Source organism: Balaenoptera musculus, chromosome 1 (assembly GCF_009873245.2).
Source record: "Balaenoptera musculus isolate JJ_BM4_2016_0621 chromosome 1, mBalMus1.pri.v3, whole genome shotgun sequence".
Lineage (NCBI taxonomy): Eukaryota > Metazoa > Chordata > Mammalia > Artiodactyla > Balaenopteridae > Balaenoptera > Balaenoptera musculus.
Window position 1 is genome coordinate 67,813,227 of NC_045785.1, and position 25,388 is coordinate 67,838,614.

At 36.9% G+C, this 25,388-nt stretch overlaps 1 protein-coding gene and 1 pseudogene across 4 annotated transcripts in view; both read left to right on the forward strand.

Moving 5' to 3' along the window:
- The window catches only part of MIGA1 (mitoguardin 1), a 95,800-nt gene that overhangs the window by 65,723 nt on the left and 4,689 nt on the right, over positions 1–25,388 (forward strand). For 3 of the 4 annotated variants that reach the window (XM_036829198.1, XM_036829206.1, XM_036829217.1), the window contains exons 8-15: positions 1,356–1,456; positions 14,181–14,299; positions 14,554–14,626; positions 15,686–15,772; positions 17,198–17,296; positions 20,595–20,729; positions 21,836–21,889; positions 24,545–24,661. In XM_036829198.1, coding sequence (XP_036685093.1) covers positions 1,356–1,456; positions 14,181–14,299; positions 14,554–14,626; positions 15,686–15,772; positions 17,198–17,296; positions 20,595–20,729; positions 21,836–21,889; positions 24,545–24,661 — 785 coding nt within the window. The remainder of the gene's footprint in view (positions 1–1,355; positions 1,457–14,180; positions 14,300–14,553; positions 14,627–15,685; positions 15,773–17,197; positions 17,297–20,594; positions 20,730–21,835; positions 21,890–24,544; positions 24,662–25,388) is intronic. The other variant, XM_036829211.1, reaches the window with a different exon arrangement.
- LOC118900267 lies at positions 2,764–9,081 on the forward strand (annotated as a pseudogene).

The following is a 25,388-nucleotide window of genomic DNA, read 5'->3' on the forward strand; positions in this document are numbered from 1 at the left end:
TTTTAGATTCCACATATAAGCCATATCATTAAGATATTTCTCTTTCTCTGAGTTACTTCACTTAGTATGACAGTCTCTAGGTCCATCCATGTTGCTGCAAATGGCATTATTTCGTTCTTAGTATGACAGTCTCTAGGTCCATCCATGTTGCTGCAAATGGCATTATTTCGTTCTTTTTTATGGCTGAATGAGACTCCATTGTATATATGTACCACATCCTCTTTATCCATTCCTCTGTTGATGGATATTTAGGTTGCTTCCATGTCTTGGCTATTGTAAACAGTGTTACAATGAACATTGGGGTGCATGTATCCTTTCGGACCATGTTTTTCTCCATATATATGCCCAGGAATGGATTGCAAGATCATATGGTAGCTGTATTTTTAGTTTTTTAAGGAACCTCCATACTGTTCTCCATAGTAGCTGTACCAATGAAAATGTAATGTTAACAGTTAGATTCCTGATGATAGTATGTGAAGATATTGACATCGACATTCAGAATGCTTTGTATTGGTAACAGGTAGCCTGTCTTGGTATGGTCATATTAGCCATTTACAAATGCCTTTAAACTTTTTCAACCCTTTAAATCATTGGGGAGGAATTCCCTGGCGGTCCAGTGGTTAGGACGCTGTGCCCTCACTGCCAAGGGCCCAGGTTCAATCCCTGGTTGGGGAACTAAGACCCACAAGCCGCCACAGTGTGGCCAGAAAGTAAATAAATTAAAAAAAAATCATTGGGGCAGTTATATTTGATCCTCAAGTAAGCAGAATAAACATCAGGGACCTAAACCAGATCATTTTGGGCCTTTCAGTGTTTTAAAGTAGACCTTAAAGACTGAAGAGATCTTCCTGAGTTATTTTAATTGGTCAGTTTATCACAAGTGACTGGCCAGACAACATTTTATGCGAATAATTCATTTAATTTGAATGAACCTACCAGTTATCCCAATTTGGGCAAGGCCACTTGCAACTTAAATTGCTCTGTTTCAAACTATCTGTGGTATATGCTGATAGCTGGTAGATAATCCAACTCCAGTTATTATATACCAGTTTAAGTTATTATTTACTCAAAAGCTTTTAAAATCTGAAATAGTTTAATATCTTTTAAAAATAAACATGTCTCCTTTATAGTACTTTCTCCTCTGCTTGGCAGTGTTCAGAATCAGTTTGAAGCACTTTGAGAGTCTTGTCAGATTATACCCCATTGATTTGTATTGTTTTCCTTTTAGATTCCAGAATCCTAAATAAAGACTGATGTTTAAACAAAAAACGGAAGAAGAAAAACCAACCATAGCATATGAAATATGGCAATGACAAGGAATGTCAATTTCTGAACTTTTCACCTTTTCTTTTAAGATAAAGATACAGATATCACCATGAAGGGGAATATGGATGACTTTGGCCTGAGAGACACCTTGAGTGTCACATCAACTGATTCTTTTGCTTCAGCAGCAGAGGTAGGACATGTATGTTCCTAATGAGGATTTCTTATTCTTTTTAGGTGGAGAATACAGTTTTGCCATTGTGCTGTAATTCAGTTCAGTAGCCATTTATTTAGTATCAACTCTGTAGTTAGATACAGAGATACAAAGATGATACCAGGAAACAAAGATGAATATACCATGAATATAAGTTCCCACAGGAGCTTAGAGTCTCTTTAGAGAGGTGGACACGTAAACAAACTTTAGATAAGCACTTTCATCACTGTGGATTATGGGTGAGGCATATAAGTGTCTCAATGGAAAGCAATTCACCTTATATCAAGAGTCTTAAAAATATTCAGATTCTTTAGCTGAGAGATCATACCTCTAGGTATTTTTTCCAAGGAAATGATCGGATTCAAAGATTTATATATAAAAATATTCACTGTAGCATTTTTAATAATAATGAAAAACTGACAACAGTTTAATGCCAAATTATGGAACATCCATAATTTGAAGTATTATATTGCCATAAACATGTTTCCAATAATTTTTAATGACATGGGAACATATGTTAAGTGAAAAGAGTAGTATGTAGGTTTTATATAGAGAGTATGCTTGTAATTTTGTAATAAAGAAAAACACGTATGTGGTATATTATGTGAGTATTTAGGCTGAGGAAAAAAAGACTAGATATAAATACACTAATGTGTAAGGAGTGGTGATCACTGAATTACAGATTTATGGGTAATTTGTTTTCCACTGAGATTTAAATTTTTTATCCAAAGAGAAGATTGCAAAGTGGTCATCTTTTTATAATGTTTTCTACTTGAAACAGCTTTAGAAAATCACATATGGCCAATTTTGTCTTAGAATTATTTCATTCTTATGGTAGATTTTGGATACTAATGCTGTCCTTTTTCATATCGATAGTATCACACATCTGTAATTGATGTGTGAATTCAAGCTCTAGTGTGGAAAGCTTTAGGTGTTCCAACACCCTATACCCTAAACCTTGATTCTGCCTTTTTTAAAGCTGTACTGACCATAATCTTTCATCGTCTCAAGGTTTTTCTGTATATGTATATTTTAGCTATTGCTTACAGTATCATCTCCTGAATTGTTCACCTTTTTCCTTATATTTTTATACTTGTATAGTTTGCAACACACAGAACATATCTACTTGTTTTATGAAGAAGCTATTTCCTCTTCATTTTACTATTCTATATAGACAGGGTTATCTTTCTGTTTTTTCTAGCTTTATTGAGATATAGTTGACATATAACTTTGTGTAAGTTTAAGCTGTACGAAGTGATGATTTGATACACATATATTGTGGAATAATGAACACAGTAAGGTTAGTTAACACCTCCAGCACCTCACATGATTACCTTTTTTTCTTTGTGGTGGGAATGTTTAAGATCTACTCTCTTAGCAACTTTCAAGCATATAATGTAGTATTGTTAACTGGGGTCACCATGCTGTACATTAGATCCCCAGAACTTATTCATCTTGTAAGTGGAAGTTTGTACCCTTCGACCAGCATCTCCCCATTTTTCCCACCCCCAGTTCCTGGCACTCACCATTCTAAATCTCTGTTTCTATGGGTTTGGCTTTTTTAGATCCCACACGTACGTGATACCATACAGTACAGTTGACCCTGAACTGCATAGGTTTGAACTGTGTAGGTGCATTTATACGTGGATTTTTTAAAATAAATACATACTACATTATCTGCAGTTGGTTGAATCCGAGGATGTGAAACTGCGAATACTAAGGGCCAACAATAGGACTTGAGCATCTGAGGATTTTGGTATCCAAGGCAGGTCCTGGAACCAGTCCTTTGAGGAAACCAGGGGATGACTATTTTCAACCACATGGGGGTCAGCGCCCCTAACCACCACATTGTTGAAGGGTGACCTGTATTTGTCTTTGTCTGACTTCACGTAACATAATGCCTTCAAGGCCCTGCCTCATACATATTGTTGCAAATGACAGGATTTCTTTCTTTCTCATGGATGAATAATATTCCATTGAATATATATAAATATATGTATACCACATCTTCTCTATCCATTCATCCATTGATGGACACTTGACTTGTTTCCATTTCTTGGCTATTGTGAATAGTGCTGCAATGAACATGGGAATGCAGATATCTCAAGATAGTGATTTCATTTTTTTTTTTGATATATACCCGAAAAGAAGTAGGATTGCTGAATTATATACATATATATATGTACATATATATAATGTATATATACATATATATTTTAAAATTTATTTATTTTATTTTATTTATTTTATTTTATTTTTGGCTGTGTTGGGTCTTCGTTGCGGCACGCGGGCTTTTCTGTGGTTGCGGTGAGCGGGGGCTACTCTTTGTTGCAGTGCTTGGGCTTCTCATTGCAGTGGCTTCTCTTGTTGTGGAGCACAGGCTCTAGGTGCACGGGCTTTAGTAGTTGTGGCACGCAGGCTCAGTAGTTGTGGCTCATGGGCTCTAGAGCACAGGCTCAGTAGTTGTGGCGCACAGGCTTAGTTGCTCCGCGGCATGTGGGATCTTCCCGGACCAGGGCTCAAACCCGTGTCCCCTGCATTGACAGGCGGATTCTTAACCACTATGCCACCAGGGAAGCCCCGAATTATATTTTTTGGTATATACCCAGAAAAGAAGTAGGATTGCTGAATTATATTTTTAATTTTTTCAGGAACATCCATGTTGTTTTCTGTAGTAGCTGTACCAGTTTACATATCTACCAACCATGCACCAGGGTTTCCTTTTCTCCACATCCTCACCAGCATTTGTTATCGCTTGTCTTTTTGCTGATAGCTATTCTATTTGAGGTAATATTTCATTATAGTTTTGATTTGCATTTCCCTAATGATTAGTGATGTTTAACACCTTTTAATGTACCTGTTGGCCATTTGTGTCTCCTTTGGAAAAATGTCTATTCAGGCCCTCTGAATATTAATCCCTTATCAGATAGATGGTTTGCAAATATTTTTTCCCATTCTGTAGGTTGCCTTTTCATTTTGTCGATTGTTTCTTTTTCTGTACAGAAGCTTTTTAGTTTAATTCAGTCCCACTTGTTTATTTTTGCATTGTTGCTTGTGCTTTGGGTGTCATATCCAAAAAATTGTTGTCAAGACAAATGTCAAGGAGCTTTTTCTCCCTGTGTTTTTGTTTTAGGAGTTTTATGGTTTCAGGTCTTATGTTTGTGTCTTTAATTCATTTTGAGTTAATTTCTGTGAGTGGTGTAAAATAGGGTTCCAATGTCTTTCTGCATGTGGTTATCCAGTTTTCCCACTACCATTTATTGAAGAGTCCTTTCCCCACTGAATATTCTTGGCCCCTTTGTCAAATATTGGTTGACTTTATATGCAAGGGTTATTTCTGGGCTCTTGATTCTGTTCCATTGGTCTATGTCTATTTTTGTACTAGTATGATACTGTGTGATTACTTCAGCTTTGTATTATTGTATGAAATCAGGAAGTAAAATACCTCCAGTTTTGTTCTTTCTTAGGATTGCTCTGGCTAGTTGGGGTCTTTTGTGGTTCCACACAAATTTTAGGATTTTTTTTTCTGTTTCTGTGGAAAATACCATTGGAATTTTGATAGGGATTGCAATGAATCTCTAATGGCTCTAGGTAGTATGGACATTTTAACAATATTAATTCTTCTGATCCATGAACACGAGTATCTTTTCATTTATTCGTGTCTTCTTCAGTTTCTTCATCAAAATCTTATAGTTTTCACTATACAGATTTTTCATTTCCTCGGTTAAATTTATTCCTAAGTATTTTACTCTTTTTGATGCTATTGTAAATGGGACTTTTCTTAATTTCTCTTTTTGATAGTTTGTTTTAGGGTATAGAAATGGAACTGATTTTTGTATATTGATTTTTGTATCCTGCAACTTTACTGAATTTGTTTATTAGTTCTAATAGTTTTTTGGTGGAGTCTTTAGGGTTTTTCTATGTATAAGATCATATCATGTACAAACAGAGGCAATTTTACCTCTTTCTGATTTGGATGTCTTTTCTTGTGTTTCTTGCCTAATTGCTCTGGCTAGAACTTAACAGTTCAGTAGGATTGGTGAGAGTGGGCACCCTTGTCTTGTTCTTGGTCTTAGAGAAAGAGTTTTCGACCTTTCACTGTTGAATATGATGTTAGCTGTGGGCTTGTCATATGTGGCCTTTATTATGTTGAGGTACATTCCTTCTATACCAATTTGTTGAGAATTTTTATCATAAAGGGATGTTGTATTTTGTCAAATGCTTTTTATCTTTCTTTCTGTAGACACTTATGTCCTAAATAGTTTGTGAAGATAATTGCAAGTCACTTTGCATTTTTTCCACTGTGAAGAACAGTATACCTTTAGAGCAAATTGCTCTAAAGTTTCTTTATAATATGCAACCTTAAAAAATATTTTGCCAAGTATTCATTGTACTCACTTTAAATTTGTGGTTTAAGTTACAAAGCTTTGATAAATTAAAAAAAAAATCCTTATGGAAAACAAAATGCATGAATACCACAAGAAGGGCTCACTATCTGAGAAACCTCCTAGGAATGCTTCTAGGGTGTAAATGTATGATCTCAGAATGTGAATGTGCCAAGATAAATTGCGTACTAAGAAATGTTTGTTAAATTATTTTTAATAGCATTTACTATTTGCCAAGCACTTAAGAAAAACTGCTTAATGAAGAAAGTTATTAAGAAAATAAGACTAGAACTCCTTATGAAGTTAAACAGTTTGTGATCATTTGAAAGCTTTATTCAGAATTATCAGAAAGAGTTTTTGCCTATTTAGATTATTAAAACAAGTCCTGGCATAGGCTTTTCTCCAAGGTTGGTCAGTCATTTGTGAAAGTGATTAACAAAATTTTCCTGTATAAGCTTTGCCAAACATTGGTTTGGAACCAGAGCCTTTTTTCTCTGAAAAGTCTTTTTTTTAAATAATAGCTTTATTGAGATATAATTCACATACTATAAAATTCACTGTTTTAAAGTATACAATTCAGTGGTTTTTAGTATATTCAGAGTTGTGCAAACTTTCTAATTCTGGAACATTTTATCACCCCAAAAGAAACCCCTCCCTATTGGTCATCGCTCCATTTTCTCTCCCTTTTCTCTGCCTAATCGCCCTTGGCACTTACTCCTATACCTTCCGTTTCTATGAATATGCCTATTCTGGACATTTCATACAAATAGAATCACACAATATATGATCTTTTGTGTTTGATGTTCTTTCACTTAGCTTAATTTTCAAGTCTGAAAGTCTTTTTAATGTTAGGGTACCACTGCATTGAGTACTCTCCTAACTCTCCCATCTGTTAAAGAGATTGTCATTTGATAGGTAGAAACTAATATTGCAGAGAGAGTGTTTTTAGCTGTAAATTTAGTTTTTCTTAGAATTACCACTCTGCACTGTGTGTATGTTTAATATATAAATTTTAGGGTGCTCTTTAAAGAGAAAAAATTTATTTCTTTTTAATTCAGGGTACCTATACTCATAGTCTAAAAGGAAGCTTGGAAAGCTTTTGCTGTACCTCTCTGACTTGATAGTACTTGTTTATAGCAATCGGGAATTATCTTACTTCCTCTGGGTTAGTTTTGTCTCTTTTATCTTGGGCTTTCATTCTTGTGCTGATGGTTTTCCTTTTAAATTTGAAAGCTTAGCTGGTGACTGGACTGATTCCTTAGGTAGGATGTGGAGGTTTAGAGCATTGTTTTCTGTTGTTTCTTCCTTGAATAGGTGAACAGGAACGATAACTGGCCTCAGTTGACTTCTTTTTGAGGTTGCTGATGGGCAGGCTTTTCTTTAGGATGAATGGTCTGTAAAGAGCCTAATAGTCAGGGGCCCACCTGGATTCAGAATGAAGAGGGCCTTACTCCGGGGGACCCATCACTCACCCTAGCAGACTTACTTTCCCCAGGTAGTTCAAGTAATTTTTGTTTGTTTTTTTGGCTGCGCCGCGCAGCTTGTGAGATCTTAGTTCCCTGACCAGGGATTGAACCGGGCCCTTGGCAGTGAAAGGCGTGGAGTCCTAATCACTGGACCGCCACGGAATTTCCGTTCAAGTAATTTTTTTTTTAAATAAATTTATTTTATTTATTTATTTATTTTTGGCTTGCATTGGGTCTTCGTTGCTACGCGAGGGCTTTCTCTGGTTGTCGGCGAGCAGGGGCTGCTCTTCGTTACGGTGCGCGGGCTTCTCTTGTTGCGGAGAACAGGCCTCTAGGCATGTGGGCTTCAGTAGTTGTGGCACTCGGGCTCTAGAGGCAGGCTCAGTAGTTGTGGTCATGGCTTAGTTTGCTCCGCGGCATGTGGGATCTTCCCGGACCAGGGCTTGAACCCGTGTCCCCTGCATTGGCAGACAGATTCTTCACCACTGCGCTACCAGCGAGGCCCCCGTTCAAGTAATTTTTAAAGAGAAATGTTCTCTGGTTGCAAATTCTTTTTTTCTGGGGCAGAGAGTAGAATAAGATATAGGACAACTACAGTTGTTCGGACAGACTTTCATTTAAACTACTATTTTCAATCCCTCTTCTTCAGTCCTGCCTGCATACCTGCTCACTGTGAGCCTGGTTCTCTTTGAGGCTCTGCTTAGCAAATGTCTCCTCTTTGACTATATCCCCTCTTGAACTTATTCTGGACTGTGGCTTCCTCATCTCTTTCATCTGTCCACACACTTCCATTTGCTTTCCAGTGTTTGGAAATCTGTGTGTCTTCCTTTTGCTCTTACTATTATTTCCACTGTCATGTTAGTTATCTGTTGCTATGTAATAAATTACCCACAACTTATTGTCTTAAAACCAATAGAATTCAGGTGTGGGCTGGGGGCTGGTGCCAAGGCTGTAGGTCCTGTCCTGGGTCTCAGAAGTGTGTGCTAAGGAGTGGGACCACATGCCCCAGTTTGGGAGTTAATTGCCAGAGTCCTCAATTTCCTAGGGATTAAATCAAGTAGAGGGCAGGTGTCTTTGTGTTAATCTAGATTAGAGCCTTCTAAATCCTGGGGGTTCCACACTTGGAGTTTAATAGAGGCACAAGCATTTTAGGAGTCACCTTCTTAAAATCCACGTCTTATGGGGTGGTTTTCTGGAGCTCTTGGGCCTTAGGGTTAGTCCTGTGAGAACTAAGTCCTAGGGCTAATCCAAGGAACCCGTCGTTTTGGTATTTAATTGTGAAGCCACATATATTAGATACGGAGTGACTCCTGGACTGAGCGTCCCTACCAAAGGCAGCAGACACCATTTTTCAAAATAAAAAGAGGGTCCTGCTTGGAGAAACTGTCGAGGAGAAGCTCCCGCAATACAAGAACATTGGCCTGGGCTTCAAGGCACCCGGAAGGCCATTGAGGGCACCTACATTGACAAGAAATGTCCCTTTACTGGTAATGTCTCCATCTGAGGGCAGATCCTATCTGGTGTGGTGACCAAGATGTAGATGCAGAGGACTATTGTTGTCCGCTGAGACTACCTCCACTACATCCAAAAATACATAAGAATATGTCCATGGACCTGTCCCACCGCTTCAGGGGCATCCAGATTGGTGACACTGTCACGGTGGGGGAGGCTGGCCCCTGATCAAGACTGCGAGTTCAGCATGCTCAAGGTCACCAAGGTTGCCAGCACAAAGAAGTGATTCCAGAAATTCTGAGACTGGACACCTGCCCACTCCCCCAGTTATTTCCCATACAATAATAAGAACAATAGCAAATATTTGTTATCTCATTGTTCTGAGGGTCAAGAATTTGGAAATGGTTCTGGCTTGAGGTCTTTTGTGAAGTTGTAGTCAAGTATGTTGGCTGGGGCTACAGTCATCTGAAGGTTAACTGGAGCTGGAGAATCTGCCCCAAGATCACTTACATGAATGGCATGTTGGTGCTCCCTGTTGGTAGAAAACCTAAGTTTTTACGGTTTTATGGACTTTTCAATAGGACTGCTGGAGCCTGTTCACAACATGGCACCTGGCTTCCCCAAGAGAGAGTGAGACAGAAGCAGTGACTGTTATGATCTAGCCTCAGAAATCACACTCCATTATTTCTGTATGTTATTGGTTACACAGGTCAGCCCTCTTCAACGTGGGATGAGGTATGAAGTACCAGAAAGAGAGAATCATTATGAGGGCCGTTTTAGAAGGTGGTTATTGTGGGTTTATTTCCTTTTTTATTTCTTTTCTATTAGTGACATAGGAGATACAATCAGCTTGCTTTCTTTAACTGTAAGTCCTATTTGTAATTTTATGTGATTATTTTGAAAGGAAAATGTAAATGTAAAAAATAGTCCGTATTAAAATTGAACTTAGCCTATTTTATGCCCCAACTTATAATAGTTTTGGAACTTTGGACATTTCTTTCATGGTTGTTCAGAAGCTTTTAAAAAATATTAAGGCTTTTAAAAATACTGCTTCACATTCAGCAAAGTCATTGCTTGTCAAAGAAGATAAGACCTAGTCCCTCTTGCATCTCATGGAGGGCAAGGGGGAAGTAATTTGGGATGTTAAATAATTTAGAAATAAAGGACATTTCAAGTTTCAACCAGCAAAGAAAAAGAACCGTTTTTCATGGTAAATTGCATGGTAAATTGCATGTTATGCAGGGATTAAACTGTGTTTCTGACTGCTTCTGAAGTAACAGCTCTAGTAAAATGTTAATCTTTTTCTGAAAACTTTTAAAAAGTTTTTGGGAATTTTGTCCAAAAAATTCTTCCTATAAGATACATGCTAAAATGAGAATTTAAGCCATCATCTTAATGATTTGTTTTTTGCTTTAAAAACTTTAAGACTTTTTTTTTTTTTAAGATTTAATTTTATTTTTACTTTTTTGGCTGCGTTGGGTCTTGCTGCCGTGCGCGGGCTTTCTTTAGTTGTGGCGAGCGGGGCTACTCTTCGTTGTGGTGCGCAGGCTTCTCGTTGTGGTGGTTTCTCTTGTTGTGGAGCACGGGGTCTAGGCGCACACTTCAGTAGTTGCAGCACGTGGGCTCAGTAGTTGTGGCTCGCGGGCTCCAGAGCGCAGGCTCAGTAGTTGTGGCGCACGGACTTAGTTGCTCCGCAGCATGTGGGATCTTCCTGGAACAGGGATTGAACCTGTGTCCCCTGCATTGGCAGGCAGATTCTTATCCGCTGTGCCACCAGGGAAGTCCTTAAGACATTATTTAAATTAATGTTTCTTAGTTGTCATTGTCTCTTATGAAGAATTGATGATAATGTTAGCCAGTGTCAAATCTTCAATATGATGTATTTTCACAGCTGCAGGCTTATTTTAAGAGACTTAATTTAAACGATCACCTCAGCCAAACCAACAAATAAACAAGATAGACTAATAAATCAAGACTTGATCCTGGAATCCCTCATTGTTGGATTTGTTCACTTCTTATTAGTATAAATTATTTTATGTAGAGAGTTTAGTTGGAGCCCCAGTTTCCTCCTTAGAATTTTTCTCTGCTGGTAGGTGTACATAGATCCTATTTGTTTTGACAGTGGTACAAAACTTTAAATTATTTAATATCTAAAGAATTTCCACTCTAATTTTTTAAACTGTTAGCTTTTTTTTTAACCTCAAATACACTTTGCCTTTAGCATAATATATCTTCCTTAAAACATGCGGGAAATATTACTTAAAGCAGACAGTATATAATGGCAGGTATTGTCATTTTGTTTACTTTTTATTTTTTGCCTCTGGACTAATAGACATATATATACTGTCCTAAATAATGCTGATGTGTAAACTTATTCTCCTTTGGATTTTTGGATAAGACTGATAGGAGAATACATATAGTTTGATATTTAAAAGTACATATAAGCTCTGGAATGAATGCCTGGTTTTAAGTTCTACCATTTAGTAGTGGGCCTTGGGGCAAGTTCCTGCTAATCTAAATCTCTGTTTCTTTACCTATAAAAGGTGGGTAGTAATAGTACCTACTTTATGAGTGGTTGTAAAGAAATGAGATGAATCAAGTTAAAGCATTTAGCCCAGCATGGGTGCATATGAAGTGCCAGAACTACAGCATGGAGAAACACTTCTGGAATAGTAGAGTAAAAACTTCTAAAGATCTCCTTCACAAAAGCAATGATTACTGGCAAAAATTGTCAAAAATCAAAATTTTCAGAACTCTGAAAATTAAACATTTGTAAAAATTCAAGGAGGATTTATTCAAGGAAAATAGCTGAATCTCCATAAGAACAGTAAACTTTGTAAATTTTTAACTGGTTCTGTTTCTAGCCCTCTCTCCACAGTCGTCTTGAAAACCAACAGCTTCATAACTATGGTAACTGGGAAAATCAGGGGCTCAGCAGCCACTGGAAGAAACTTAATGGCTTTGGAGCTTCCCAAAAGTCCCATCACTAGAGAATTGTCACTATTTGGCTTGTATGGCAGCTCCTTGCAAAGCTGCATTCTCAGGACTTGTCTTTATTTGACCTGACTTAGAGCTTGCTCTGTGCAAAATTTCTATCCCTAGAGCCTTTGTTGAAAAATATCAGTGGTAATTGTTTAACACTGGAGCTGCCTCATTGCCCAATTTTTAAAAGGAAAAACTGGGCAATTTTAAAAGGAAAAATTGGGCAATGAAATGTTTATAGGGAGCTTTGAAAAGCTCCAATGTATTTCTGAGAATCTAGAAGGCCATAAGCATGTGCAGGGCTATGCATGTGTCCAGGAAAGACCTTAGAAATCCCTAACCTCTCACCTCTGGCCAACCTTGATGTTCTGCACAAAAGAAAAAAGTTAAGGCGGACAAAAGAAAAAAAACAATTAATTGGCATTTATCCAAAGTAGAAACTTTTGTGCTTTAAAGGACACCAAGAAAGTGAAAAGACAGTAGAATGGGAGAAAATATTTGAAAATCATGTATCTGATAAAGGTCTTATATCCAGAATATATAAAGAACTGTTAAGACCCAACAATAAATGGACAAAATAACCCAATTTAAAAATGCGCCAGGGGGGCTTCCCTGGTGGTGCAGTGGTTGAGAATCTGCCTGCTGATGCAGGGGACACGGGTTCGAGCCCTGGTCTGGGAAGATCCCACATGCCGCGGAGCAACTGGGCCCGTGAGCCACAATTACTGAGCCTGTGCGTCTGGAGCCTGTGCTCCACAACAAGAGAGGCCGCGATAGTGAGAGGCCTGCGCACCGCGATGAAGAGTGGCCCCCACTTGCCACAACTAGAGAAAGCCCTCGCACAGAAACAAAGACCCAACACAGCCATAAATAAATAAAAATAAAAAATGCGCCAAGGATTTGAACAGACATTTTTCCAAAGAAGATATACAAGGGCCAATAAGGAGATAAAAGATGTTCCACATCATTAGTCATTAGAGAAATTTAAACCACTTCATGCCCACTAGGGTGGCTATAATAAGAAAAGATGGACAGTAACAATTGTTGGCAGAGGTGTGAAAAGATTGAAATCATCATACATTGCTAGTGGGAATGGAAAATGGTGCAGCCACTTTGCAAAACAGTTTCCTCAAAAAGTTAAACATAGAGTTACCATCTGACACTTCCATTTTTAGGTATATACTCAAGGGAATTGAAAACATAAAAGACTTGTACATAAATGTTCAAAGCAGTCTTTCTTATTCATGATTATCAAAAAGTGGGAACAACCCACAAGTCTATCAGTTGAGGAAAGGATAAACAAAATGTGGTATATCCATAAAATTCAGCCATAAAAAAGAATGAAGTACTGATATATGCTATGTTATAGATGAACCTTGGAAATGTTATTCTGTGTGAAAAAAGCCAAACACAAAATGCCACATATTACTTGATTCAGTTTATGTGAAGTTTCCAGAGTGGGGAATTCCATAGACACTGAAAGATTATTGGTTTCCAGGGCCTAGAGAGAAAGGGGCATGGGGAGTGACTGCTGATGGGCAGAGGGTTTCTTGTTGGCATAGTAAAAATATTCTGAAATTAGAAAGTGGTGCAGATTATACAACCCAGTGAATATACTAAAAAGCCCCTGAATTGTACACTTAAATGGGTGAATTTTATGGTATGTGAATTATCTCTCAGTAAAGCTGTTATTAAAAACAAACAAAAAAACCTCTACAGCGTCCCATTTAAATGGATCACCTGGTATTGAAAAATAAAATCACTCCAGAGTTTTCCTGCTTAGCTGGCAACTCTATAGTGTTTGCAGTGGGTTTTTTTTGTCATCATTTTCTTTTTTTTCGCATCTTTATTGGAGTATAATTGCTTTACAATGTTGTGTTAGTTTCTGCTGTACAACAAATTTATTGTTGTTTTTTAATGAACTATCAGAAGGCTGGAATTTCATTTGTAGAGTTTTTATGCTAGCCATAGGTACATGAATATTCTTCAGTTATACAAAGGTTAGTCAAAGCTACATATAAAAAAAAATTCCCTAGAATTAGCCAAATTGAGATTATTACAGTGTTTTTGTAGAAAACTTTACTTCATTTACAATCATGAGTTATAATACTTTGAAGCATTCTTTGGATGATAAAATTCTCTTCTTTTTTTTCAATGCTTCATCATCAGTTTTTCTTGTTGGTGAACTGTAGTTGGATTCAAAATTAGCTAAGCTTGTTATAAAGTTTTACTCTTTTTTTACAACTGAATTTTGAAATAAAATGAATTCAGATCTTACTAGCTGTAAAATATTACTGAATTATTTTCACATTTTAATAAAATTGAGTATATTTTAATATTAGCAAGATCCTATTTTCTATTTTTTATCATTTTCTTCTCGTATCAGTGTAGTCTGTTTTAAACCCACTGTATTCTTAGCTTGCAGAACACAAAGAAGTACAGCATATCTACAGTCTGGAGTCTCTTTGCCACTGCCCTTTTTATGAAGAGGCCATGCATTTAGTTGAAGAAGGAAAAATTTACTCAAGAGTGCTTAGGTATCATGCTTATGTTTTAAAAAATATTAAGATGCTATTGCTATGTTTGTCTGATATTTGTTAAAAATATTTATGAGACTAGGGGAAAATATGTTTTAGTGTCAAAATAAATTATTTTTACATGTTTTGTCAGTACTGAAAAGACATGTGTTTTTTTATTAAGGTCCCGAGGTTAAGCCTTGTTCGAGTCCAAATTTGTAGTAGGCTTGATCTTAAATGCACTTTAACAGTTGTCTCCCCTGTTTATTACTTAGAACTGAAATGTTGGAGTGCCTAGGAGACAGTGATTTTCTTGCCAAACTTCACTGTATTCGACAGGCTTTTCAGGTATTTTTTTTTAACAGTAAGTGACTTCACCCAGCCACTCATCCCCACCCTCATGCCATAGAGTCCAGCTGCATATAAACAAGACAGCCCTTTGCTCTTTATTATCCTTATTCCTATTGGCAAATAAAAAGTCTGCTAAGTTTATTTTTCCTGCCTGCTGTTTCCCTTCATTTGTCTTCATTTGTCATCCTCTGCTATAACTTCCTGGGTCTACCACATTTTGTCAAAATAGAATGTTTTGATGCTAAAGATGTATGTGTATGAATTGCTGCTTAAAATATAGATCCTTTTTCTTATTATCAATTAGTATGTGTTCTAGAATGTTTTTATTTGAATCAGATGTGAAATAATCGATTTCCTAAAATGAAATAAGGTCATTTAACAACAAAATTATCTTTATTTTTCTATGTTTTGGAGTTGTATAATATTTATTTTGGATTTTCTAATATGAAATTGAACAGAATTTAGATTCATATTTATCTCCCTTTAATCTTTTTTATTATACATTCAAGAGCTATATTTTTAAGTATTTTTCTTTTTTAAAAAAATTTTGTTTTATTTATTTATTTATTTTTGGCTGTGTTGGGTCTTCGTTGCTGCGCGCGGGCTTTCTCTAGTTGCGGCGAGTAGGGGCTACTCTTCTTTGCGGTGCGCAGGCTTCTCACTGCAGTGGCTTCTCTTGTTGCGGAGCATGGGCTCTAGGTGCCCGGGCTTCTGTAGTTGTGGCTCGCGGGCTCTAGAGCGCAGGCTCAGTAAGCTGTGGCGCTTGGGCCTAGTTGCTCTGCGGCATGTGGGATCTTCCCGGACCAGGGCTCAAACCTGTGTCCCCTGCATTGGCAGGCAGATTCTTAACCACTGCGCCACCACGGAAGCCCTCAAGAGCTATTTATATTTTACTAACTTAGGACCTTTTCTGTGGTCTGCCTGCTGAAATAGAGTCACGTACCATGTATTGACTGTATTTCGGTTATTTATGCATAGATATGCTATAAAGTCAAATGTCCATTCAGATTAATTACAGGTCTCTTTTTTCTTTGTTTGGGGATGGATATTTTTCAGGTAATTCTTTCAGAAACAGCCAACAGGATATTCCTTGCTGAAAGTGGGAGGAAAATTTTATCAGCGTTAATTGTAAAAGCGCGAAAGGTAAACTTGTTTTGTTGGCAGGTTTTTTATTGTTGTTATTTCAGTTGAGCTGAAGATTAAGATGCATTAAGTTTTTAATAGAAGAAACTGTTTTTATAGATAATTACAAAGGTTCACATATTGAAAATAAATAACCCAGGGACTTCCCTGGCAGTCCAGTGGTGAAGAATCCACACTTCCACTGCAGGGGGCATGGGTTTGATCCCTGGTTGGGGAACTAAGATCCCTCATGCCGCATGGCATGGCCAAAAAATAAATAAATAAATAACCCAAAGAGCATTGATTTCTACTTGGGTTCATTTATTTTCTTTGTATAAAGTTCACACTGTTTTGATCAAGTTGATAAATTATTCTCAATTTGCCATAAAACTTGTGAATGTCATGGTAAGAATTATCATTAGATCTGCTACTACAGCCACCACTATTGTTATTTCTAATACCTCTTCTCTTACATCCCTCAATCCTGTTCAGTAAGAAGGTTCCAGGAAGGTAGTATAGATCTCAGAAATCTGGAAATACAAATTGAGCTGCCTCTTACTCTTACTCATCTTCATGGGACTGACAGAGGCAGAAGCAATGGCAAGAACTTTATGAAGACTATGAGGAAACACTTTCCTTTATGCAGGTTGTGTCCAGATGATGAGGAAAAAAAACAAAAACAAAAACCAGACTTTCTCTGAGCCCTTTGAACACCTGGTTTTCAGACCCAGTCCCTTTGAACCTCAGTTCCCTCATTTGTAGAATAGAATTTTATTTATGTTACCCTATTTCAGAGAGTTCTTATGATGATTAAATAAATGATAAATGGGAAAGCAAATTTATTAAAAATACAACATAAATTTCGGATATTAACTACTTGCAATTCCCAATGTAAATCTTTTTTTTTTTAACAAGAAACAGAACGTTTAATGATTATATGAAAAAGTTGCATAGCATTATTGTCAAAGAAATTAAAATTAAAACAACACAATAGCTTGTTCTGCCTATCAAATTGCTACCACTAGAAAGACAATAAACCCAGTGTAAATCTTATGTTGCTTTCTTGGCCTTCCCAAGGCAGATAAACCCACTGATTTGAACTAGAGTTCCTCCAAAAGGAATAGAACTGCATCGAAAGCATCGCGTAGTATCTGTTGTAACCGAGTTTTCATCTTAAGGACTGACCTAAATAAGCACACATATTTGAGTAGTAAGCAGTTTGCTTATGACATTTTACTTACATTCTTAGTCTTGGCTTCTGCAAAATGTTGGACTAACAAAATATTAAATCAAATGAATATGGCATCCCTTGAAAATGCGTTTTAATTCAGTTACCTAATAGAATGAAGATCTAACAAACTTACTTGAAGAGTAACTTATTTACTTTGTAGGCTTGAGCCTTGTTATAAAGTCGGGCTTAGGATTAAAGTGTGTTTTCTTCTACAGAATCCGAAGAAGTTTGAAGATGTTTTTGATGAAATGATCTATTTTTTAGAGCAGACTGATCACTGGGATAGTACTGAAATGGAACTGGCTGCTAGAGGAGTAAGTTCAAATTTTTTATAATATTTGTCCCCCTTAGTTATTTACTCATAATATTTACATAATTTGAGGCCACTGTTTCCTTGTCCTTGTTAAATGACAGTAAAACCAATTGTGTGACGGTGGCTATGACAGAGTCAGAAACAAGAGCAACCACAGTCTTTATACGTTGAGGCAGCAGGTGAAAATACTGTTTTTTTAGGAAGCCCTTCATTCCTTCTCTCCCTTTCTTCCATCCAGAAGTCAGTGAGCAGGCCCCAGCAGGGTGGTAATGGTAGCCTGTGCAAGGACGGTTTCAGGTAGGACAGTGGGGCCAGGGAATTGGCTGCATACACAGGATCAAGCAAACAATTAAATATATTAAGAATGATCAGAGCCAGATAGCTCACTGTCAGAGAAGGGAGGTATAAAAAAGCTAGGATTAGAATTGGAGCTGTCAGTGTGAATTTATAGTTTACAATATAGATAGATAGGGAAATAAATAGAAAGGTTTGCATATACATAAACACACATAAACTTCCTAGCTCTATTCACTGAGAGGGTCTGGGAGCAGAAACACCTCAAAAGAAATTATTTCTAGCACACAGATTTTAACTTCTAAGTACCACTCTCCACTAAAAGGAACTAGGACTTCTTGGAAAAATGGCTGATTTCTGCACTGGGATAGAGAAAGCACATGATGAGCCTGGAATATTTTGTTGTTATGGAAGCTAAAAGAATGAGTTTGCAAGGTGCTGAAAGGCTTTCTAGGCAGAGAAAACAGTAGGTGCAGAAACACGGAGGCACAATCTTTCCTTCTCTGGTGTTCCCTCACTCAGTGAAGGAATTGGCATCCGTTCAGTTGCGCAGGCCCAAAACCTGGGACTCATCCTTTACACGTCCCTGGTCCTCGTCTACTTTACCATATTCATCTCTAAGTTTTGTCAATTTAACACCTATGTATCTTTCAGTTTCTTCAACTTCTCTCTGCTCCTGCCGGCCCCATGGTAGTCCGAGTAACTGTTGTTTTGCCCTGGACTACCTCAGGGTTTCTGCATTCCCTCATTTCTTGCCTGCTCCTCCCCTCCTTGCATTCACTCTTCCGCCTCTCTATTCTGCTCTCCACATTTCTGCCAAAACGGTCTTGAACAATACAAATATTACTCAGCCATAAAAAAAAAAAAATGAAATCTTCTCATTTGTGACAACATGGATGGACCTAGAGGGTATTATGCTAAGTGAAATAAGTCAGGCAGAGAAAGACAAATACTGTATGATTTCACTCACATGTGGAATCTAAAATACAAAACAAATGAACAAACTTAACTAAACAGAAATAGAGTCATAGATACAGACAGGTAATTGCCAGATGGGAGGGGGATGGAAGGAGGAGAAGAAATAGGTGAGGGAGATTTAAGAGGTACAAACTTTCAGGTATAAAATAAGTGAGTCACAGGTATGAAATGTACTGTGTGGGGAATATAGTCAATAACTATGTAATATCTAGACTAGACATCATGTTGATGATTTTGAAATGTATGGAAACATTGAATCACTGTGTTGTATACCAGGAACTAACATAGTGTAGGTCAATTTTACTTCAAAAACAAACAAACAAACATAATCATAGAAAAGAAGATCAGATTTGTGGCTGCCAGAGGCAGGGGGTCAGGGGAAGGGGAATTGGATGAAGGTGGTCAAAAAGTACAAACTTCCACGGATAAGATAAATAAGTACTACAGATGTAATGTACAACACATTAAAGATAATGAACACTGCTGTATAAATATGAAAGTCGTTAAGAGAGTAAATCCTGAGTTGTCATCACAAGGAAAACAATTTTTTTTTTCTAATTCTTTCATGTTGTATCTCTATGAGACGATGGATGTTCATTACACTTACTGTGGTCATCATTTCATGATGTATGTGAGTCACATCATTATACTGTACACCTTGAACTGTTACAGTGCTGTATGTCAATTATGTCGCACTGAAACTGGAAAAACAATGAAATAGATTCACGAGGTACCGAAGATTAAAAAAGAAGATCTGATCATCCATCTCCCCTCCACCACTACCCCCCAAAATACTGTGAGGATAAAATCCAAAGTCATTAACATGGGCCATAAACTGTGCAGGAGCTGGCCCTTCCTCCTGTCTCTAGGCACTCGCCCCCGTGCTGTAGAGAGCTGTGGCACACTTTCAGTGATACTCTTTGGCTCAACATCACTGTGTTCTTTCTTACCTTCAAGTCTTTGACAAGGTATTTCATTTACTTGGCTTGCCTCACTCCTTGAAAAAAGCCCTCACTGACATCCAGTCTAGATTAGAAGCTCCATCATAAGCTTTCACAGTACCGTGTACTTTTTCCTTTACTGTGCTTATCACAGTTTTAATTGTATATTTGTGGAATTATTTATTGCTGTCTTTTCCCCACTAACCTCTAAGCATATAGTTTGCTTACTGTAGAAGTCTCAGCACCTGGTACAGCATGTAGTACAATACAATTTGCATGAATGAATGAAAGAGCGAGAGGTTCATGATGTGGTGGGGAAGACAGGCAGATATACTAGTAACTAAATGACAGAACAGAATGAGCATTGTGGATACCATAATATTCGGTGGGCCAAAAAGTTCGTTCGGTGGGGCTTCCCTGGTGGCGCAGCGGTTGAGAGTCTGCCTGCCAATGCAGGGGACACGGGTTCGAGCCCTGGTCTGGGAAGATCCCACATGCCGCGGAGCAACTAGGCCTGTGAGCCACAATTACTGAGCCTGCGCGTCTGGAGCTTGTGCTCCGCAACAAGAGAGGCCGCGATAGTGAGAGGCCGGCGCACCGCAATGAAGAGTGGCCCCCACTTGCCATAACTAGAGAAAGCCCTCGCACAGAAACGAACACCCAACACAGCCATAAATAAATAAATAGATAGATAGATAGATAGATAGATAGATAGATAGATCATCACATTTAAAAAAAAAAAAAAGTTAGTTCGGGTTTTTCCTTAACATCTTATGGAAAAACCCAAACAAACTTTCTGGCCAACCCAATAAAAGCATGAACAAAGGACTCCTAGAATAGAGTGGAGGGAGAGATTAATTTCACCTGATAGGATCTAGGAGGGAACAGCTATCATGTGAATTATAATTTCTGCTGGTGAGTTGTTCTCATAGTTGTCTCTCTTCTTCCTCTGTTTTTGTCAGAGATATAATCTGATTCAACTAAAAATGTACTGCTGTTGTAATGTATCAGTATGAAGCCCTGGCTCAGACTTCATTTCAGCTCTATGTAGTAATAATTTCTGTTTTAACTTATAATTTAATGCAGGTGAAAAATCTAAATTTTTATGATGTTGTTTTGGATTTTATATTAATGGATTCCTTTGAAGATTTAGAAAACCCACCCACATCCATACAGAATGTAGTAAATAATCGCTGGCTAAACTCCTCCTTCAAAGAAACTGTAAGTGGTGGTTTACCTTTCTCAACCATTTAAATTTGATGAAAATTAGTCAGAATTGGGAAGATGGGGGCTTCCCTGGTGGTTCAGCAGTTAAGACAACACACTCCCAATGCAGGGGGCCCAGGTTCGATCCCTGGTCAGGGAACTAGATCCTGCATGGTGCAACTAAGAGTTCGCATGCCGCAACTAAAAGATCCCGCGTGCTGCAACTAAGACCCAGTGCAGCCAAATAAATAAATAAACAAATATTTTTTTTAAAAGAACTAGGAAGGTGAATAAGATTTATATATATGTGTCTGCCTGTAGAACGACTGTTATGGAAACTGAGCTCATCCTTTGATATTGGGATCAGATGTGTATGATATATAACATCTGAAGATGAAATTTTCCTTCTGGCTTTTCTGTCAGTCCCTGCCTTGACCTGGAGGACCCAGTATTTCTTCAGATCTCAAAAAACACTTGGGTTTCAAACTAGTTCAGGCCTAACAAAAAATTATCTGTAACTGAAATGGCTCTATGACTAAACAAATACAGCAATTTCAGTGAAAAGACGATATATATATTTTTGGAGGAAAAAAAAAATATATATATTATAATACTTTTCCTTCAAAGTATGTTTTAACCATAAAAGATACATGTCTCCATTTTGTAACTGATTTGGGACGGTGACGCTGATCGAAGTGGGGTCATGCCAGAGTAGGGTCACATTCCTTCACGACTCACTTGGGTGTTTTTGTCCCTCTCATTATGGTTATGTTTCTTAGTTCTTTATTTGAATAAGACTGTTGGCTCAACTCACAGCTATTTCCAGCACTGCTATTCTTGAAGAAAAAAATATTACTTGAACTATAATTACCAAGTTCCTTGTCACCAGAGTCCACCCTTTTTCTTTTGGTGGCTTTGTATTTAATTTTAAAAGTTATAAACATCTTTTCACTGATATTTACAAACAATAGAAGGAACATGGACTAGTCCTTTTTAGTTAATGTTTTAAACATTTTAGATCTTTAAACTTTGAATTTCTAATAAAAGTCACTCTTTTCTAAATGGCAAGTTTATATAGTTATAAATTTAAATCTTGCTTTTTCTCCTCTGTATATGTTTAGGCTGTGGCTTCAAGTTGTTGGTCAGTGTTGAAACAGAAAAGGCAACAGATGAAGGTAAAATTCATTATGTCTTGGACTTCTTTGTAAAGTAATTTGAAGCTCCTGTCAAAGAAACTTGTGAGTCAGTTCTCAACGGGGGATGGCAGCTCATAAGCACTGTCCCTCAAGCTGGATGAGGGATCTGTTGGCACTGGGTTGGCTTCTCTGTTTTTAAAGTTGCAAACAGCACTAATAGACGTTTGTTTTTGTTTTTTCACTTAATGATATTTTAAGATTAAAAAAATTGTTTAGCATAGTGGATTCCACTTCATGTAATCCAGTTGAGAAATGATGATTGATTAGCTGCTTTATTCAAGTGAGAGTGCCTACCAAAAAACATCTCAAAGTCATATCCTGCTCCCACGCCCCACACCCTCCAGGCCATCTCACCCACCACACACTGCTCTCACATACACTCCTGTGGTAAAGGAGGACGGACTCTGGGGTGAGGCTGCCTGAGTTCAGATGCCACTTACCAGCTATGACCTCAGGCAAGTCTTGACCTCTCTATGCCTTAGTTTTCTCATCTCTAAAGAAGAGCATAGTTTCTACCTCATGGGGTTTTTTGAGGATTAAATATAATGTCTTAGAACAGTGCTTGACACAGTGCATTATGGACCTGTAGGTTATTATTATTTTATTATTATTTGCCCACTGACCTATAGAATTTTGTCATGTCCATATTTCTAAGTCTGAGCCTTATACCTTTGAGATAGTATTGCCAAGTGCAGTGTTTCTGGAGCATAGTTCTCACAGCATCTGCAGAAGGTGCTTGTTAAAAATAATTCTGGAAACCGTATATTTGCGTAATTCTTATTTCAAAGATGTTGTACAGGGTTGTATTGTACAACATGGGGAATATAGCCAATATTTTGTAATAACTATAAATGGAATGTAACCTTTAAAAATTGTATAAAAAATGATTCTGAAGACCCTGTGTTTTAAGCAAGCTCCCCAAATGATTAGAAACTCTTAACATCTGAGAACCACTGGTTTAGGGCTGGGGAACAGACTTGTAGACTTAGGTTTGATTTTCGCACTAGCTATTATGATCATAGGCAAGTTACTGTCAGCTGACCTTCAGTTTTCCTATTTGCAAAATGAAGTTAATACCTACCTCATAGAGCTGCTGTAAAGATGAAATGAGATAAAACATAAAATTAAGAGTAAATATAAAAAAGAGTTTAATAAGTAGTAGTTTCTATAATAATAATGATAGTAATATTGTTATCATTATACCTAACCTTATTTCTTACTTCTTAGTATAAATCTCATGCCTTGGACTAATATTCTTCCTGTATCCGCAGATACCTATATATCTTACGTCTTAGGGAACTATTTCCTATCTTGGAATGTCATACTCTATCCTGTCTACTTAAATAAATCTTACCTACTGTTTCAGTTCACGTTATTCCTTGGTGAAGCCTGACTCTTCTACTTCAGCCTATGCTAACTTCTTGCCTGTCTGAATTCCTATTATAGTTAATATATATAGTTAATATAAGTATGGGATTTAGAATTTTAATATATGCAGAACATCTCTTAGACTACAGTCCGTGTATCCGTGATAACTTTTTGGCCTTTACTAACTAGCTGTATGTGAGTTAGGATAGGTTTTTAAACCCCTCTGAAGTCTCACTTTTTACATGTTAAAATGATATTAACATGACCTAATTTTTCAGGAACATTTTATTAAATTAACTAGAACCTAGCACATTATCTGGTATATAGTGGGGACTCATTAAATGGTAACTGCTGTTTTAATGTATTTTTAATTTGAGGTTTAAAAGATGTCTTGGAGCCTGTAAAATAGAAGATAACTCCTCCAAGAGACAGGATCTTAAGGCATACTTATCCCCAGTAGATGCTACGACAAAATCTCACAGGATGTTATTTAACAAAGGAAATTTAGAAAGTTATTAATAAACTTAGAGAGTTTCCTAAATCACAACTGTATGTATTACTATTTCACAAGAAGGTGCATTGCATAATTAAATGCTTCAATAATATCTGGCTCCTTAACTAAGAGTTAGAATTCTAACTTTTTTTGTGCTAAAATTCTAGCATATTTTTAGCACAAAATTCTAGCATTTTAAAATTGAATTAAAATTCTAGCATTTTAGCACAAAACTTTTTTTGTGCTAAAATTCTAGCATATTTTAATTAAATGCTTCAATAATATCTGGTTCCTTAACTAAAAGTTAGAATTCTAACTTTTTTTGTGCTAAAATTCTAGCATATTTTTGTGCTTAATCAATTAAAAATTCATTTTAGTCTTTTTCAGATAATCTAAGTGATTGAGTAGAATTTCTTAAATTCTACTGAACTAGCTAAAACCATGGTAGTCTCATTCATCCTAAAAATTATACTGCTAAGGAACATTGTAGCATTCTTGTTATTGCTTGGTTACAGCACTGTGATTGCTTTTTTATGAGGTAAAAATGCCTTTAAGAAATAATGTTTTCAGCAAATTGAGATTGTTGGCTAAGATATGAAATCTACTTAAAGCATTCTGTGACTCTAACAGTTACTTGTATGTGTATTAACTGTCTTATTAAGCTAGCTTATCATTGACCCTTGGTCTGTCCTCAAAAAGAGCTGGTCATATGATGGATAGCAAGCAAATGCAAGAAGGTAAAAATAACTTGATTCTCCTTTACTTCATAACAGATCCCAGATGGATTTTTTGCCCATTTTTATGCCATTTGTGAGCACATCAGCCCTGTCCTAGCCTGGGGCTTTTTGGGTCCTAGAAATTCTCTCTATGATTTATGTTGCTTCTTTAAGGTATGTTCAGTCATTGAATCATTTCTTTTTTCTAAACTGAAAAACAGATAAAGTTTTATTCTGTTTGGTTTTGGTTTTGTAGAAGAATGTTATTTAAATGTAAGATTATAAAAGTCACCCATGACAGTGAAACAGTATTATATAGATTTGGTGCTTTATCCTGGAGAAGATTGAGCAAGTCCATTCACCTTATCGGTTCCTTCTGTAATGTGTACATGTTCTCATATGTGTTACAATGTTAAACAAATTGCTATAGACAGTTCTGCATGCCTGGATACTTCTGAAATTTGTAAAACAAATAATATCTGTCTTTATTGCACATGTGGCAATTTAGAAATAAGTTCTAGTTCAAGGTAATATGAATGATAAAATCCCAGCTGTGAGAAATAAGGTGGGATGTTAAAATTGTATTCCAAAGTCAGTTTAAATTTACCAAAACACAAGTTGCCTCTTGTTGCGGAAATTTCTGCCTGGCACAGTGCCAAGAAAAGTCTCATTATTTAATAGTCCTGAATTTAGGCTGAGTTTCAAGGAGCAAATAAAAGTAAACATAATCAAGTATGAATTTGAAAGTTTTTGATGTTTGAAACCTTGGATGTTTCTCTATACCCTTCACTTAAAAAATTAAATTATTTTGTTTATGTGCCATTAATGTAGCATTTATGTAAATGGTTTAGGACTTTTTTTTTTTTTACTGTCATTGAAAACTCAATTTTTGATTAATTTA